At 40.2% G+C, this 18186-nt stretch overlaps 1 protein-coding gene across 1 annotated transcript; it reads left to right on the plus strand.

Moving 5' to 3' along the window:
* The first annotated feature begins 268 nt into the window (after positions 1-268).
* Positions 269-17436, plus strand: CHMP4C (charged multivesicular body protein 4C). The gene is made up of 5 exons (XM_014870731.2): positions 269-698; positions 7941-8118; positions 9288-9402; positions 11955-12063; positions 14211-17436. The coding sequence occupies exons 1-5, from the start codon at positions 503-505 to the stop codon at positions 14273-14275; spliced, it is 663 nt and encodes a 220-aa protein (XP_014726217.1). The 5' UTR covers positions 269-502; the 3' UTR covers positions 14276-17436.
* The last annotated feature ends 750 nt before the right edge of the window (positions 17437-18186 follow it).

The following is an 18186-nucleotide window of genomic DNA, read 5'->3' on the forward strand; positions in this document are numbered from 1 at the left end:
CAGAAAGTGACGCACAGGAATTTCCACCTGAATATGGACAAGAAGTTTTTATATTGTGTGGGTGACCACGCAGTCGAACAGGTTGCCCAGAAAGGTGTACAATCTCCCTTCCTGGAGATACTGAGCCGCCTGGATGCAATCCTGTGCCGTGTGTTCTGGGATGAGCCTGCGTGAGCAGGGAGGCTGGACCACATGTGCATTCTGCGATTCCATGACATGGGAGGGGGGAAGCACAGGCTCGGCAGCCGCCTCCGCAGCGCCGGCCCGGGACTCTGCGGCGGCCCCGCGGAGCTCGCCGGCCGCTCTGCCCGGCGCTGGCTGAGGGCACCAGCAGCTCGGGCTCTGCGGAGCCGCCCCCGGGCCCGCCCCGCCGCCAGGTGCGGTGCCGCCGCCGCCCGTGGGCTCAGGAAGTGCTGTCACGGCGTGTGCCGAGTGGCGAGGCTCCCGAGGACCGGGCTGGCCAGAGCTTTCCGTCGGCGGGTGCCGAGCCGGGATCGCCGCCATGAGCAAGATCTCCAAGTTCTTCAAGGGGGGCGGCTCGGCCGCCTCCAAGGGTCGCGGGGGTCCCTCGCCGCAGGAGGCGCTGGCCCGGCTGCGAGAGACGGAGGAGATGCTCAGTAAGAAGCAGGAGTACCTGGAGACGCGGATCGAGCGGGAGCTGGCGGTAGCCCGGCAGCACGGCACCAAGAACAAGCGAGGTGAGTGCGGGCCGGGAGATTAAATGCCGGGGTACCGGGACACTCGGGTCTCGCCGGGGTGTGGCTGGGCCGGGGCACCTGGCTCGCAGGTGTGCAGTGTGCTTTGGCTGCGGACTCCGAGCAAGTATCACCACACCCGACGGCAGGAGGTGGTTTTGGTCTTTGGCATCTCCTAGTAGTGTTTAATGAACTGTGGATTCATATAGCGGGATGGGAATTTGTTACTCCTCAGAAATTTACTATCTGGTTTCCTGTACGAGTCTCCTGTTCGTGCTATCCACCACAGTGGATGCAGACACTGGCTGGATACACGGAGGGCAAAGTGCTGCTGCTCAGCGAGGGGAAGGGAATCGCTGTTTTGGGACTCAGCATTGGCTGGGCAGGTGGCGAACGAGATGAAGGATGTGCAGATATTCTGTACATTCATGAATCAATGCACATTGTCCCCATTGCTGACAACCGAGGAACAAAGTGATGCAATGCTCTGTCCAAATAATGTAAAAGTATATCTGCAACAAAAAAAAAAAGAATTATAGCTTAGAGCATTAGTGACTACTGCTCTGGGATGCTGTTAGCTACAAAAGAGAGGGTGCTAAGGGGTCAGAAGATGTGTCTCCTGTGTATACTGATGTTGTCATCCCTGGGAAGGGAATGATGGTAGTCAGTGTCTTGGGGATATAGAGGCCTCAGAGAAACAAGTTAATTACTTCCTGAAGTCACAAGGCCTGTTTGTCTACTCTGAGCTGTATTTTAATTTAAATGCTTCCAAACAGAGGAACATTTTGAATTAAAGATTTATGATGTAACAAGAAAGTAGATCTTTTCCCTGCTCGTTTTGTTACTCAGTAATTTAAAAAATAATGCCCTGTGACTTTGAACTTGTGTGAAGCCGTGTGTTAGAGATGTCCTAACTAGCCCTCTAATGTATTTGTAGTACTTTAGCACTTAATAATTATTGGCAAAAGGCAGTTTCACTCAATTAACTTTTAGTTTAAATGGATTTAAAATCGTGGATCAAGATGGGATGGATTTGAGGGCACAGTTGGAGGAGTAAAGTCAGTTGAGAGGTCAACTGAGCCAGCTGCTCAAGAAGATGGGAGCTGTCATCCACAGCTGTTCCAGTTGTCCCAGTCTCACACTTTCTACTCCCCTGGCTCCAGCTGAGTGTCTCTTGTTCCCTTGTTCAGGTACTGGCACCTCTGTACTGTCACTGTGAGCTAGTTCAGGAAGGTGATCCAGCTGGAAACTAATTTGCTGTGGGACAAAGTGACCAGGCGGCTCCTGGGGCTGAATTCATTGTGCAAAAGCCTGAGTTGCAGGGCTGGTGCAAGAAAACAGGTTGATTCCTATGACTGTAGTAATTCCTGGATAAATCCAGACACACTGCTCTGGAACTTCATCCCAAACCTGTACTATAAGCGGGCACATTTTCAGAAAGAAGAGGCATTTCCTGCCTCGCTCCTACCCTTGTGCTGCTCCCTTCCTTTTCCTTAGCAGACCTCCCTGAAGGGTGTGTTTCAGAAAGCTGGATATGGTAAAATAGTGTGTTTTTCTTTGTCTGGGTTATTTTTTTACCCAGGATGGTTTAAGTTCCACTTATCCAGTTGACCTGATAGCTATGTGAGTGCTTGTGCACCTGTGAAGGAGAGAGTGAGACACAGGAATGAGAATTTGTTGGGAAAAGGTGCATCTGCTGCTTCTTTAACTTAGCTGGTTATGGTCGTTTCAGGTGTTAGTTGTCCTTTTGCTTCAAGAGTGCAGCATTTGATATCTGAAGCTTTTCTCCCGGATTGTTATTTCCATGGCAGTGCTCCATATACAATTGCCCTAGTTTGTTGTCTGTGTAATTATTCGTGGAATTGTATTGTAAACGGTAGTGTTGAGCTGATCGTGGTTAAAAATAACTGCCTTTTATTTTGTCATTTGCTAAGGGACCAACAGTTAAGAACAGTAAATTGGAAAGAGTAGGGCTAAAGGTGCAGTGTGGCAGTTTTTATTCATGCCAAAATGGTTTTAAAACCAAAATGGGTTAACCTAAGTACAGTCAGAGGAGAAACAATGTGAACTACATATTGTTTAAAATATAACCTTGCCGTGCCAAAGTGCTTAGATTTAGCAGGATAATCAGTGAACTTAAATCCCCAGTAATATGTCTTCATTTGATATGTCAATTGCTTTGCAGTTTAATTACTGTTGATTTAGATATGACATAGCATTTTAGTTAGTGGACTGTATAGCTCAAAGAAAACCTGAGCTAACCAGCATCTGCTGTACCATTATGTAAACATACACACAAATGAGACAATAAAGCTTTTAATCTACATTGTCTTGTCAAAGTGAATGTTTCAGAGGGACATCACTGGTAATTTTTCATGTGGATTTTTTTTTCTTAATTGCATCTTTATAGAAGACTATGGAGACTAAAATGGCGCTGTCTGCAACTGGAGAAAGATGTATCTAGGGATAGAAAATGCACCAAATTAGTATGATCTCACTTGTTTTTTAGGTGCATGAGTCTGAGTGAGTTGTACCAACACAAGAAAGAGCAGATTCAGGCACCAGCATTTTCTCATTACTTCATATGACTCTTGAATGGGTTTCATGTGACATCAGTAGGCTTAACTTCATCTAAAAGCTGTAATGCTGTAGCTATGCAATAGATGTGAAACATCACTGAAATACTTCTGGCTTTTCCTTTATGAAGTATCTCTGCAGTTCTTGCACCTAATCTGAAATTAGCTGTACTTTCGAGCTGATACATTTGCAGCATTACCCATTAATATCTAATTGCAGCTAGACCACTTCAGGGGTTTTTGTTTGCTGAAATTCCTCCTGAAGAGGTTATGTCATGAAAAGCAGTATTTTTTTCACAGTTACCTCTGACTTCTGTTGTCTTTCCATTCCAGGAAGAAACTTTTTTTTTAAATCTCTTGCTGTACTTTTTGGGAGTTTCTCAGTTTCAGCCAGTGCATAGCTGCTAACTCCATCTACATATTGGCTTTTCTTCTCCATTATTTTGAAGGATGTAGAAGAAAATTTAAAGAACAAGAAGTGATACTGAATATTTGAGAACTTGTTTAAAAGAAAACGTGTTTTCTAAAGCACGCCTGTAATTGTGAAAATAACATACGCACAAATAAGTGTTGTTTCAGCCCGGCGTCTTTCACAGATCCTAAAAATATAAATAAAGTAATAAAAAAAAAAAAAGTTGAGATAAGCCATCCAGAATAGGATTAAATCTTAACATAAAGAACCACATAGTACTACTGAGGACAAAACCTATGAAGAAAGTGGGAATAACAGGGAGAGTTTCACAAGTAGATGCTGCTAAATACGTTGTGTGTTATGCTTGGGCTGGGCTTGTGTAGCCGTGCAGCATTCCTGTTCAGTGAGTTAGGTGTAACCAGGAGGCTGTGGAAGCCAAACAAGGTGTGGAAGTTGTGTGTTATGCTGGACAGGACAGTCATACCTACAGAAGGCTGTGGGACAGGGTGGGAGTGAGGGTTTCTGGCAGGGACATAAAGGAAAGCCCTTGGCTTGTCTTTGCTCTGTGAGTTACAGTGATTGTTCTCTGACTTTCATGATCACATTTCAAGTATCTTGCCATGAACTGGTCCAGTTTGTTATTGTTCTTGATTTAGCTCCTCAGTTGTAACTGCATGTGGCTTCCTCCACAAGGCTTTAAGGACTATGAGTGCTGATAATGAGCCTAATTAGGGCCCTATGATTTTTATGGCCTCAGCAGCATTGCCTTTTGTTGTCCCCGGAGTGAGGGAGATCAGAAGCTGCAGCCCACGAATCCCTTGCAGTCCTGAGGTGGGGGTTTGTGTGTGTATCCTCACTGTATCAGTGAGACCAGATATTTTCACAGTCGTGTCACATCTTCAGAAGAAACACTGTTTTCCTACTTCAGTAGTTTCTTCATGGGAATTATAAGGATTACTAGACAATAGTTTTATTTCTGCTTCAGAAGATGATGAGATCGTTGGTGCTTTCTGTACTGATGGGTGTTGGTGGTAGGTTTGGCACGTAAAGGTGGTGTTACTGCACTGTTGCTTTTCAGTCTGATCTGTCATGAAACCGTGAGAAGGATGCCACAACTCTTCCTGTGTCATTACTTCTGTTTTGCCTTTTGAAATCTGGATATTCAGTGTGGCCAGGATTCTTTTTGCCCAGCTGGCCATTTCTGCTTCCTTAATGAAGTGCCAGCATTGTCGCGATACTGGAAAAGCGCCCTCTGTATGTTAATAAAAGGAGCTCATTAATATGCAGACCTAAACTGACATCACAGTCTTCTTTGTTCCAGACACCTTGACTATAAAAACTCGTATTAAAGGCAGTGGTTCCTAATCTATGAGCTGTATCCTGCTTACTGGACTCAGGAGTACAGGAAATGTGCTTAAAGCTCAGCCAACTGCTGACCATTATAAAATTCAGGAGTCGAATTGACTTCTTTGGAGCACAAAATAAGTGTGTGAGACCACTTTTGGTGGGGGGTTTTTTTGTGGTTTTTTTTTTTTTTTTTTTTTTTTTTTGTTGTTGTTGTTGTTGTTGTTGTTGTTGTTGGTTTTTGTTTGGTTGGTTTTTTTTTGTTTGGTTGATTTTTTTTGTTTTGTTTTGGTTTTTTTTGTTTGTTTTTTGGTTTTTGGTTTTTTTTTCCTGGAGAAGCTCTCCACCTCTTCCTGGATGAATTGGTGTTAATTACACTTGCTTACTCAGACTCTATCTCTGCTCAAACTCATCCTCCCCACACTGTCTTCCTTCTTTGAGATCTTTGGAATGGGGAACACCGTTTTTCAGTGCCATTCTTAGACTTTCAGTGAAGTGAGTTTCTGTTCTCTGCTCAATTCCATTATATTTTAATAGACACATTCTTCTCCAGTTTGCTAATTAGAATGTGGTAGCATTATAAAGCAGAAGAATTTCAATCCTGTAAGACTTGCATACAAATTTGAAAATGCTTGTAATATGCAGTAGAAAAGAATAGAAGTTCTAGGTACTTTGTAAAACACAGAAAAATAGATTTCAAATTATGAGAAATTGTCATAAAATTAAATTAGTGATAGGAGCTACTGTAGCAAAATACTCTTCAATAAAGGGCGTTCATTTAACACAAATCAGGAAAATCATATTGCGTGGTGTGAGAATTGATAATGCTTTGGTTGATAAGGAAGGAGTATGAATTTATTTCCTATGAAGTGCTTTATTCTGTAAGATATTGGTAAAACTAGAGAGAAGGAAGATAATACGTTGCACCACAATAATTAGGAAAAGCTGTTTATGAATATCTGAAATCAGAGAGTTTAGCTTCTCCTGTGTTTTCTTGATTTGGGTGTGGTTTAATTAAATGATCTTCAGGATTTTGAAAACTGCTTTGTGTGTAACTGAGGAAATCCATTTTCTCTGCGAGCAGCCAATAATAACAGCACCACTGCAGAGTCCTATTTCTGAAGAACACTGACAAGAAAGACTGCCCCATGGCAGATGCTTGCTCCAGCTGAAGTCTTTCTGCATCAGCTCCTTAGTGCTCCTCAGTCCACAGGGTCTCGGAGTCCTCTCTGGCCCAGCTGGTGTTACACACAATTTCATTTACATATTACATTTGTCTGGAACCTCTAGCTTCCTAACCTATGAATCTAGGATCAAATTTGATCCAATGGAAGCTAAGGAAGTGGCTGGTGTCTTAACTCTACCAATACTAAGCATAAATAAGTAGGGAAATAATAAGTAGGTAAAAATTGTTTGGGATTAAATCAAAATATAAGTATTAAGTATATATGCCAATGAGAATTTTATTATTCTTACATTTGCTGTGTGTATGACATCATCTGGTATTTGTGCAACTTCTTCAGAATATGCATGATCTTTGAACCATCTCCCAAAACCTGGGAAAATCTTGGATTTGAATGCCATGATTAATCTGTTGGGATTGTGGTTTGCTGTCCTGAAACATCTCACTGCAGGTGGTGGAAGGTGTCTTCACCTGTGTGAATGCCTGTCCTTGTGCAGATCATGATGAGCAATTTGGATCATATTGATTCAAGCCTTTGTCAACAAAGCATTAATTTTTTTAGTGTGCTGTTACACACCATAAATCTTTGTGGCCTTCTTGGGGGAATCCTGATTTCATTTGAAAAGTTGTATACCCCTGTGTCAAAGCTCAGTGTTATTGCACATGGGCAATTTTATAGGATTGAAAGAGTAGCTGCTGCTGATGGTTGAGTTTGGGGGGGATGCAGGGCTGATAGGGCTTGCAGGTTCTGAATCTGTTTAAAAAATTAACTGTAGGAGACAAAGGAAGGAATGGGGGTGCGAATAGCATTGGAAGAAACCAAACAATGGGTTAACTCAGTCTCTTGGCTTTGTTTGGTGGGGTTTTTTTGCTGGCACATGCGTAGCTTGGAAAGGACTGTCATCAGGAAATGCTTGTGGCAAAACTGTGTGTGTTCCACACCCTGAGGCCAGGAGAAAGTTCTTTTCTCCTCATGCTTGTCACGTGAATTTATTCTGGTAATGATTTACTCTGGGCAGAGTACGCTGCTCATAATTTAGTGAATATAAAATGCTAATCTTGACAATTTACAAAGATAATGGGCTGTAGCTGGATTTGACTGTGCCTGTGTCTACAAAGTTTTCAAATTCTAAGGTTTAAAGAATATGTTCCTAAGTGATTGTAAGAAATAGATAGCTAAAAGCTGGAGAAATGCAAATCCTTCTCTGATCTAACCCATCTGCCTGGCTGGGCCATTTGGGGTCTTGGTTGCACTGCACAGTTATTGCTGCTGAGACAAAATTTAGAAAGTGCCATTGGTGGAGTTGTGGTTACCATGGCAGATCTTCATGACTGTCTTCCTTAAGTTTTACTTATATTTTGCAGTGTACTCTTCTCTCTTCTGTTTCCTCCCTTTTGCCTTCTCTCTGATGTTTTTCTTTTTCCTTCCCATCTTCCCTGCTTTGCCTCTGTGCACAGGATGGAGTTCAAGGTCTCCCACAGTGGAGGAAGAAGCTGCTTTTCCTTGTGGTGCTAAAAGGAGTTATTCTAAAAGAGGCTTCCCAGCGTGCTCATGCAACAGCCTGTTGGTGATTCACAGGCTGCCAATCTGGTGTGGCCAAAGTTTGTCTCTCTCACAGTAAGGTAGGAGGGTGAGAACTATAAATTCTGCAGGTCAGCTTAGTGCTGAACTACTTGTCCTTGCATTTGCTATGAAAACACACAGTGCACTTTGCCTCTTCCCATTCCAGCTGCCTTACAAGCACTGAAGAGAAAAAAGAGATATGAGAAACAGTTGAATCAAATTGATGGGACACTTTCGACCATTGAGTTCCAGAGAGAGGCATTGGAAAATTCCCACACCAACACAGAAGTGCTCAAGAATATGGGTTATGCTGCACAAGCTATGAAAAAAGTACATGAAAATATGTAAGTGTTTTCTAGTAGCTTCCAAGTTGAACTTCCTAACCACTTTCAAATTATTCCATTACTACAGACTGTCGCGTCAAGTTAGACAGTTTTGACTTCATTTTTGTTTTGGCATTGAATGTCAGGATTGCTGTAGTGTTATATTTGGCAGAAGAGTATATTTTCCTAATAATAAATCTAGAAGGAAGTTCACTTAACTAGTGAAATCTGTTTTCTTAAGTTTGTCTTGGCAATGGAGGGTACCTCTGCCCTTGGTTTGTCTAGAAGAAAATCTAGTCATAGAAACTAGGTGGACTCTTTTCCTCAGAATCCATAAGCTGGAGCGAGGGATTCAAAATAGATCCACCTCTTTTCTCCCCATGCCTCCTGCATAAAAAAGAATTACTTTTTATTTTTTTTCATATGTCCTATATTGTTTCAAGGGGTGTTTTTCTGCCTGAATAAACAGAGTTAAATCAGAAGAGTTGTTCTGGGAGAAATAAACAGGAACAGAAACAATAGCAAAGTTAACAATGAGGGGAAACCTTTAAATGGGGTACAATTCTGTTAAATTCCCCCCAGTTCTGGTGAAAGCTTAACATCAAAAAAGATCTATAAAATCATAGAATAGTTTGAGTTCAAAGGGACTTTTAAAGATAATCCTGTCCAAACACCCTGCAGTGAATAAGAACATCTTCAGCTTGATCAGGTTGCTCAGAGTCCATCCAACCTGACCTTGGATATTTGTCGTGATGGGACAGCTACCATTTCTGGACAACTTGTGCTGGCCCTTCACCACCCTCATTGTTAAAAACTTCTTCCCTGAATCAAATCTGAATTGACCCTCTTTTGGATTAAAGCTGTTACCCTCTGCCCTTCACAACAAGCCCTGTAAATGTTTATCCACATCTTTTTTATAAACCCTCTTTAAGTACCAAAAGGCTGTAAAGATGCTGACCTTGTGGATCTGCCCATGGGCTGTGAGTGGCTGGCAGAGCTATGAGGAGCACAGAGAGGGAGAGACACATTCTGCTGCAGTTTGACTTTAATAATAACAAAATTATTCCCTGTGAATTCTGCTGTTTATAGAGTCATGGGCATAAAAACATAAAAGGGTCTGTTCAAGTGAATGTGTTCTGTAGGATTTGAATAATATATCTTTAAAAAATGTTTCCATGTTACCTTGCCAGGGATTTGAACAAAATCGATGATTTGATGCAAGATATCACTGAACAGCAAGATGTTGCCCAGGAAATTTCAGATGCTATCTCAAACCGAGCCACCTTTGGTGATGAGTTTGATGAGGTTAGTACTTCAGGCCTGTGAGTTTTAATTCCATAGTTATTTTGCTGTGCAGTGGTTTGTTTCTCAAGAAGTGTGGATGTGAAATTCCTTGGTTCTAGCTTACCCTATATAGAACAATTGCTTAATATAAATATATAAATTAAATAAAACTATTATATATAAAATATATAGTGTACTAAATGTAAAAGCTGTAAATGTAAAAATATAAAAAATATTTTTATTTTTGTATAAATTTTAAGAAAAATATTTTTAACTGCACTCCTCTAGTTATTGTTCTCATTTGAGCCTTGAAAGAAGGTCACTAAAACATATAATTTGTACTACTCCAAGTGGACACTGAAACATATAATTTTTTGTTGCTCCAAATAGACATTCATTTGACTTAAGTGCATGTCCCTGTGTCATGGACTGGCTGTTGTTCATAATTCTGAATATTGGACCATTTTTTTTAAGGTCATTTTTGGTACTTGGAAATGCAAGTCCTTTCCCTGTTGCTCAGACCACAGAAGTAGATCTCATAGGTAAAAGTAATACCTGTTGGAGGCAATAATGTTTCATTCTAGAGCTCTTTTCTTCTGAAACCCTCACAAGGCATTTAGGACCTTCTCAAAATGTGTTGCAGTAGCTTTCATCCAGTGCCCCGAGATTTGATTTTTTACATCTAAACAGGATATAATTTATTTCTGATCCAGCCATGGCTGAGGACTCGAGGGTCAAGGTTACTCAAAATTCTTGTAATCTTTGGAATGCAGAGATGGGTAACAAGTTCAATATCACAACCAGTTTTGTTTTGTTTTTCAATTTTGTTTCAAAATGGCCAAGCACTAAGAATAATTTGAAGAATCTCCTGAATACTCAAACCATTCATTCTATTCCCAACTAATTTGTTCCTATGGGCCCAAATTGACAACAAAGAAAAATATAAATGCTATATCGCACATATTTGCTTGATTGGGAGGATGAGGAAATTTCATTCAACAGTTCTAATTTGTTGAAAATAAGAATGATTCTTTGTACTTTGTTCCCATTACCTGCTTTCCTGTATTTGCACTTTGAATGTAAGTAGACTTTCCAAGAAGCATTTAGTCATTACTGGCACAAGGGATGGGATTTGGCCTGATCTTCAAATAATTGAAAAACATCCTGCCACCCCAAACTGTTGTACAGTATCTTACAGTTCAACAGTGCTTAACTTTTTGGACTCTAAGCTTAGTAAGCATGTTGTAGATTGACCTGGAGGTTTCTAAGGGATAGCAGTTGAAGCTGATGTGCATTGTTTCTGTTTGGGAAATAAGGCCCTGTCACTTGGAGCATTGTTGTACCAGCTTTTGCATAGGAGCCTAATGCTTATAGCACCGGGCAGTAACTGGGAAACCTGGTTTGCAGGCTACTGCACCTTAAGAGTGCTAGAATCAATGACTTAATTGCTGGGATATAAGATGGTTTGTGTTGAAGGATAATATTTAATTTTTTTTTGAAGGATGTTTTTTCCATGCACTTAGATGCATTTTCTCTTAACATGTGTGCCGTGGCTGTAAGGAGACCATGGAAGCATGTGATTTCTCCTGCTCAGGCACAGAAACATAGAGTTCCTTCTCCCTGGGTTGGCACAGTGTATGTTTGCCTTAAATTATAAAACCATGAGAAAGCAAATCCAGGTATAAAGTCCTGTGGTGGCTATGCAACTATCATTTTAACTTCTACACTGGTGATAAACAAAGCATAAATGTGTAGGCAAAGCCCGTTTGAGTACCTAAGAGTCCTACTTTACTACTTTTTTTGACACTTCCCCTGCCCCTCTCCAGTTGTTTTTGCCCATGGTTTCTTTTAAACCATTTTATCAATGTGGCAAAGGTCCATTTCTCTACAGATATGTAACATTTAGCTTCCTTTCTTTGGGAAATTTCAGCCGAGGAAGAAGTTCCTTACTTTTAAAAAGCACACAGCCTTTTTATTTTCAGCATTGTATGAGTGGATTAGATAATCTGTCCAAATCAGCCTCTGCACCTAAAAGCCCATGAATGGTGCATGCTTCAAGAGTGAATAACAGGACCCAGGAGGACAGTTTTGATTTCAGTGCTGCTTTGAAATCACATATAATCCTGGACTTATGTGATAGGGCTGAAGCGTAATGTTTAATGACAGTCTGCCTTATAACCAGTGGAAGGTGTTTGCCTTTTAAAAGGAAGAAATGGCACATTAAAGTTAGAATCCATTGAAGGGTATAGGCTCTAGATTTGAAACAAATCTGAGGACAGCAGAGAGGCTTTTTATTCCCATATTTGCCTTTTTGGCATGTATTGTACTGCTGTTAGTTTCTAATTTTATTCCTTGTCCTGTTTCTAACTTTCATAGTCTTATTTTCAATATTCTATTAAGGTTTACCTAATTGCCCATACTTAGTAAAAATTACACTTTTAATATGCTGTTTCTTGATATGTCCTTTCAGGTGTAAACTGTTTTTTCAGTACTACTTTGCTTTGTGGTGGTTAAATGTGCTCTTGCGTGTGGTCACTGTCAGTATGTGTAAATAATGTTTTCCTTGAATTTAGGATGAGTTGATGGCAGAATTAGAAGAACTGGAGCAAGAAGAGCTGAACAAGGGAATGAGAGATGTCAGGTTGCCAAGTGTTCCGTCCACATCACTGCCTTCTCGCCCTGGTAAAATGCCTGCTTGCCATTTTACATTTCTCATGATTAAGCCGTGCTGTGAGAAACGGGAGAGGAAAAGAGGATTTCAGAGATGCATTTAACTCTGTTATAACTTTTAAAATGTTATAAATTACTTTTCCTATTTTTGTATTTGCTTAACAGAAAAAGCAGAGTGGGATTCCATTTTGCTCTGTAAAAGCATTTAGGACCAAATTCTCTGTAGATTTGGGGTGACAAACTTGGGAAACTTGGCCCTGCACATATCCTGATGAATCTCCTACTGAAACGTAGTAAGATCACTGAAGAATGATTTTTTTTCCTTTTTTTTCCTTTTTGACAATTAAATCCTTAGTGTCTTTCAATTAGAGACTGACCTAGATTCCAAATGTTTACGTCATAAAGATCCAGCTTTGCAGGGTAGTGGTTTGATATTTTCCACTGGTATTTTAATTAGAAATGAAGGAGGCATTGGGAAGTACATATTTAAAGACATATTTTAATTCCTTTGCTTTCTTTCTACTGAACAGGCTTATTCCTGGTGTTAAGCTGTAGTTTCATTTTTCTGTAGCTCTGCCCTGTTTGTCTTGAATTCAGCCAGAGGTAGCCAACTTTTACTACACTTTTCACTGCCAGTTGAAAGTCTTGCTGTGTACTGACATTAGTAAAAGAATATAAATGCTTGATGGTAAGGACAGCACACATGTGACAAAGGTTGTTGTTTATGGTTTCTGCTGCAGAGCAGGTTACCTAGACCAGCTCAACTCAGATACTATGATATTGGCAGATGACACTTAAAGCCTGAGAAGCAGTTTAAAATGTTCAAGCTGAGACTGTGGCCTCATCTACTGAACTCAATTGAAGAACATCTAGGGAAAAAATTAGAAAAACAGTGAAAATTCAGTCTGGCTAGTTATGATTTGTTCATATATTGTCTTCCAGATCCATATCCAGCTGTGCCAGTTGACATTTTTATTAAACCCAGACCATCTCCATGCACTTCTCACTCTTTTAATTTTCTGCTTAATCCGTCTGTATGGTTGCTTCAGGCAATTGCTTCTGGTTGCAATTATATAGTTCAAGGCTTTGAAAAACTGGCTCATGTTTTCTGAAACTCTCTGTTTGCTGTTACACAGCAACAGCAAAGTCAGACCAATTGATGGATCTATAATGTTTCTAATTGGAGATGCATGCTGCCCTCCTGATTTTGAAGATGAGGAAACTGCAGTGGAGTGAGGCATAGTGACCTTCCCCAGTGACACAGTGAGCTGTGACACTTGCAGAACAGGGACTGAACCTGTGGTGCTTCTCCCACCCTTAGTTGCTGAAGGTGGTTGCAGTTCCCCTCAGGACAGTGGCTCCTAGCCCTGTGGCTACTGTAGAGGGGAACACACAGGTGTTGGGCCCAGCAAAGTAACAGTGTTCACTGGTGGTGGGAGAGATGCTGGTCCTGACATGCACAGCCCACAGATGGAGGAGGCAGCCCGAGGTTGAACCTGGACTGTTGGGCATCTAGTTTGCAGGTCAGCAAATGAAGACAATCTGGGTGAAGTTTTAGTTTAGTGAATGCAGATGATGTGTGATAGGAGATTTGGGTACAAAGTGTGTGTGGGACCTGATACAGAGCTGGGAATTGCTGTTGCTGTGAACAAAGCAGTTAACTGATGTCACCTGAGCAAAGCAAGTTCAGGAATGTCCTTCTCAATTTAATAAATGATACCACCCATTAAAATGGGGTGAGTTCATTCAGAGACTTGCACGTGCAGAACCTCATAGCACTATTTGGAAAGGTAATAGGATGTGCAGCTGGCCAGGATAGATCACTTTTGCTCATTTATGTGGTGGTGAGAGAACTGACAGCATTCTTGTGGGCCTTTTCTGTCTGGACAACCTTTAGAAATTAAATATTTTTTCTGTGTGAGTCTTTCACTAGGAATTACATCAGACCTATGTTGTGAACTTTTGGTTCTATGGGAAATAATGATGGGGCAAAACAGTCACATCTCTCACGAGCTTCATTCCTGCATTACTCACGTTTGGCTTGCTACTCAGTAAATTGGTCTGAGGTCTTCAAACAGAAAAGCACTATGCCTCATGCTAACAGATAGAATGGTTCTGACTGTTACATTAGTTGATGGTTATTGTCTCTTTATCTGCAGCATCGACCAGGAAAAGAGCAGAGGATGAAGATGAAATGAAGAAACTGGCTGCCTGGGCTTCATAAGAGCATGGTCTTTTTATAACACCAAATATTATAGTGCACAATGTAAAGAGCTGTACTGCCGTTTTACAACCACACTGATTTAGTGTGGTTGCATTTCATACAGGATGGAGCTTTTCATGGAACATCTTGCTGAGACTAGTGTTACTGCCTTATTACAAAACTAGCTTAAAAACCACCAAACAGAAGAGCTAATTAGTTGCCTAAACTTTCAGGCTTCTTTTTTTTTTCCCCAGCCTTGTCAAGAGATTTGTTATATTATAGGTTTTTAATAGGTACTATCTTACCATATCTGTTGGTTTGTAAAACCCTTATGCCTTGCTTATGCTCAAAGCTGGATTCATTTTTGAAATGAGAAAGTTAAGTAAGTCATCAGGACCCTACAACTAGAGGGTTATTTGGTTCAGACTATTTGAATATTAGCAAAACAGCTTAATACATGTCCTCACTTGCAAGTTCTTTGAGCCCAAGAACTAACAACTATTCATTTGGACATGAAAATCCAAACAGTCTGCCTGGAGCAACTTATGGTGTCCTAGATATTAAAGGAAGCTCTTCTGTTGGCTTATTGAAGTGGGATGTGTTATTTGTTTTGTTTTAACTGGACAAAATGTCCTGTGCACTTCTATAGGTCAACTTGAGTTGTATTTTGGACTATTTCTGACTGGGTTACAGAATTGCAGTGATCGAGGAAAGCTAAATGTCTGGGTTCTTACAGATTCTTGCCAAACACTACTGATTTTCATTAACCCTCTCAAAAATCTAGAAGATATTTGACCTTCCTGTGTTCTTCTCTTCTATCTTGTCTTTCTAGGATGAGTCTTTATTTTGTATGATAATACTCATTCTCATCGAAGGAATTAGCAACACATTTTTAATTATACAATTTCAAAATAGTTTTAATTTCTGAGCATCTGGTTCTTTTCTCTTACTCAGTTTGTGAATAGAAATAATGTGTTGCATTTGCAGTGCCTTTTAAAACCCTGGTTAAAAGCTGATTCTGGGTTACTTGTAAAGTTGGTGTGTTACTGTCCAACTGACAGCATTTTAGTATAAGGAGCAAATGCTACTCTTGAGTGCTGAAGTACTACATATATAGAGAAATTGCTGTTCAAATACAACCCCAAAATTAAATAGGCTGCTCTGTAAAAACAAAGTATTAAATAAGCCTTGAGCTCTATGCTAGTAGCCTGTTGTCAATTACAAGGAAATAGTAAAACACTGTGGAGTTCCTAGGGGTGAAGGAAGCAGAGTCCTTGATGTAGGTTTCTTGTTTTCAAATGAGTTTAAATTTGTGATGACTGAACCACCTGGTGAATAGTGGTGGACTTGGTTTCTGTAGATCTTCAGCAATAGAAGACTGACCCCTTCTCCTTCAGGCTTTAGCCTGTGATTTGCTGGGTGTTCAGCTTCAACAGGCTTCAGTAGCCTTCAGTGTAGTGGATTTTAGGTTAAGTATAAGCAAATATGTTTTTCTAGACATGGCCTGCTCAGAGCCTTTCGAGTTGAGCCCCATGGATGAAACCCAAAATGTATAAATACCGAGGAGAGATTGACTTTTTCAGAACTTTCATTCTCTGTGGAGGAATTGCTTTTGGATTGTATCTGTATAAGAGCTGAATCAAGTCTTGCCATGTCAGATAATTTTCTTACTGGAAAAAGCTGGGTGTGTTAATTCTATCCTAAAATTTGGTGATACCAAGAAAATTGTCTCTTTTTGTTAAGAGTAGAGAAAGTTTAGAATTATTTAATTTTTGTTTTAAATACAAAATAAAACAGGGGAAAAAAAAAAGACCAACAGAACTTCCTGAAATTTAAAAATACATTTTGAACTCTCAAGGAGTAGGAAACCAAATATTAACAAAATGCTACTTGGTTTTAATGCTTGCTGTAATTCAGCATGAGATGCTAGCTGAAAGCAGGAAAATTTGGTAAAATAGCAAACATTCTAAGTTATTTCAAATCCAATTGTTAACCCTTCTGGCTTGAATCCTGTGTTCAAAGTGTGCAGTTTGTGCAGGTCACTGAATTGAATGCAGAATGTATTAGCACACACTGGGTGCCTGACTGTGCAAGGCTGGCAGTGTGCTTGTGGACATTTCTGGTGTTTCTAAATATGAGGCCATGCCAACATCGTCTCATAGTTAGTTTGAAAATGCTGGCTTCCAGCTTCTGTTCTTGGTTGAATTAGTAGGTTAACAGTGCTTGGCTCTTATGTAGCTCTTGGCATATTTGAAGTGCTCTACATCCTAATGGGTCTCTAAGCATCCATTTTGAACCTAAAGTGTCTTTCAGTCTGCTGTGGAAAATATGGGCCTGCTGTTTTCTGAATAAGAATTTCCCTGTGAGCACCCCTGACTGGAGACAAATCCTGTAGAGAAGATCTCCTTTGCAAACCAGCATTTCACTGCTGACCTCCAGCAATGTTTTGGCCAAGTGTTGATCCTGAAGAAGCTTCAGGTGTGTTCAGCTTATTCATCTCAGACCAAGAACTTTAAAAACAAAATTTTTGAAAAGTGAAGAGGTGAAACTGGATATTCAAGTGAGCTGCTCTGAAAGGTTATGTATGGTGGCTGGTGATCCTGGAAGACAGACTCATGTACCAGTTCACAGGCCAGGATGTGAGGTTGGTGAAATTGTACTCAGAAACACTGTAGTGATGTACAGAAACCAAAATACACCATGGACCTCCATAACTGGAGTGTTTGTTGCCATATTTTTTTTGGACACCAGTTTTCTTCAAGGGAAAAAGTTTTGTAGGGATTTAATTCAGCTGAGGGAGTGGCTCTTTCTTTTGTAAATTCAGATAACAGTGGGACAAATGGCTCTTTCTTTTTGAACATATGCCTCTCTTCGTGCCAAGATGGTATTTGTTTAGTATGTAAGCAGTCGAGAGTGAATAGTGTCAATGAGTTATTGTAAATGTACCCTATTAACTGGAACATACTTTACAGGAGATCTGTGGCAGCAGATGGTGTACTATAACTGACTTCCTTTCTTGTTGCTTATTTATTCTGAGATCAGTTTTTTCTCCTAACAGGCTTAGACATTTTTAACCTGATAATTTTAAACAGGGGAAAAAATATTAATAAAAAGTAAAACCAATTCACATCTGTATATATACACACACTGTAAATAAATATTTTGGTGTCATGTTTGTGTTACATGATTTTATTAAATTTCTTTTCCTGTCAGGCAAAATTGTAAGTACCCTCCTTACATTGTCATTAGGATGTAGTGCTCTTTTAAAGGATGTGAGAATATTTTGAAACTTTTTTTGGCGTATTAATCTTTCAGCAGCCAGTTAGAATTCAAGACTTCTTTGAAGTTAATTTGGTTTAAAAAGCAACCAACAAAACCCCCCACCCCAGTGTAAGCTGTGGTGTTGGGTTGCATTCCTTCACACTTAACCATTGTGTTGCAAGAAATTATTTTAATTTAATATATCCAAAATACCTCCCTCTCCTCCCCTCTGACCCAAAGATCTCATCATTGTTTCAGAAATATGTGTTTTTCACTTTTCAGGCTTTACTTGAAAGGAAGAGTATCAGGTCTTTTAAAAATGAAAAAGAAAAAATATGATAGGCAAGGATGAAGTGAGACAAATACAAAAGGCATTTTTTCATTCATCTTGTTAGAATCTCTTTAAAGTCTGTGTGTGTGTATAGTATGTCACCTTTTATAACCACACACATATATTTACATGTATGTATGAAATCCTGGAGCAGTGATTTGGGACCATCATTCATTATCTGGTGTGGAAAGGTTTCAATTGCTCGGGCAACTTCTCTTTTCCTCTTTGTAAATCCTAAGGCTTTGTCACAAAATGCCAAGGAACTGCTGTAGTATGAGAACTGCTCTCTGTGTCTACAGCTGTGGGGGGTGGAAGACAGGATGAGTGTGCAGGGGGAATA

This window comes from Sturnus vulgaris, chromosome 1 (assembly GCF_052056855.1).
Source record: "Sturnus vulgaris isolate bStuVul1 chromosome 1, bStuVul1.hap1, whole genome shotgun sequence".
Taxonomy (NCBI): Eukaryota; Metazoa; Chordata; class Aves; order Passeriformes; family Sturnidae; genus Sturnus; species Sturnus vulgaris.

Excerpts from the sequence above, each read along its gene's own strand:
- CHMP4C (XM_014870731.2), top strand. The coding sequence starts at position 503 with ATGAGCAAGATCTCCAAGTTCTTCAAGGGGGGCGGCTCGGCCGCCTCC. Across the intron at positions 8,119-9,287 it reads AAAAAAGTACATGAAAATAT|GGATTTGAACAAAATCGATG; the intron begins GTAAGTGTTTTC and ends TTACCTTGCCAG. Across the intron at positions 12,064-14,210 it reads ATCACTGCCTTCTCGCCCTG|CATCGACCAGGAAAAGAGCA; the intron begins GTAAAATGCCTG and ends CTTTATCTGCAG.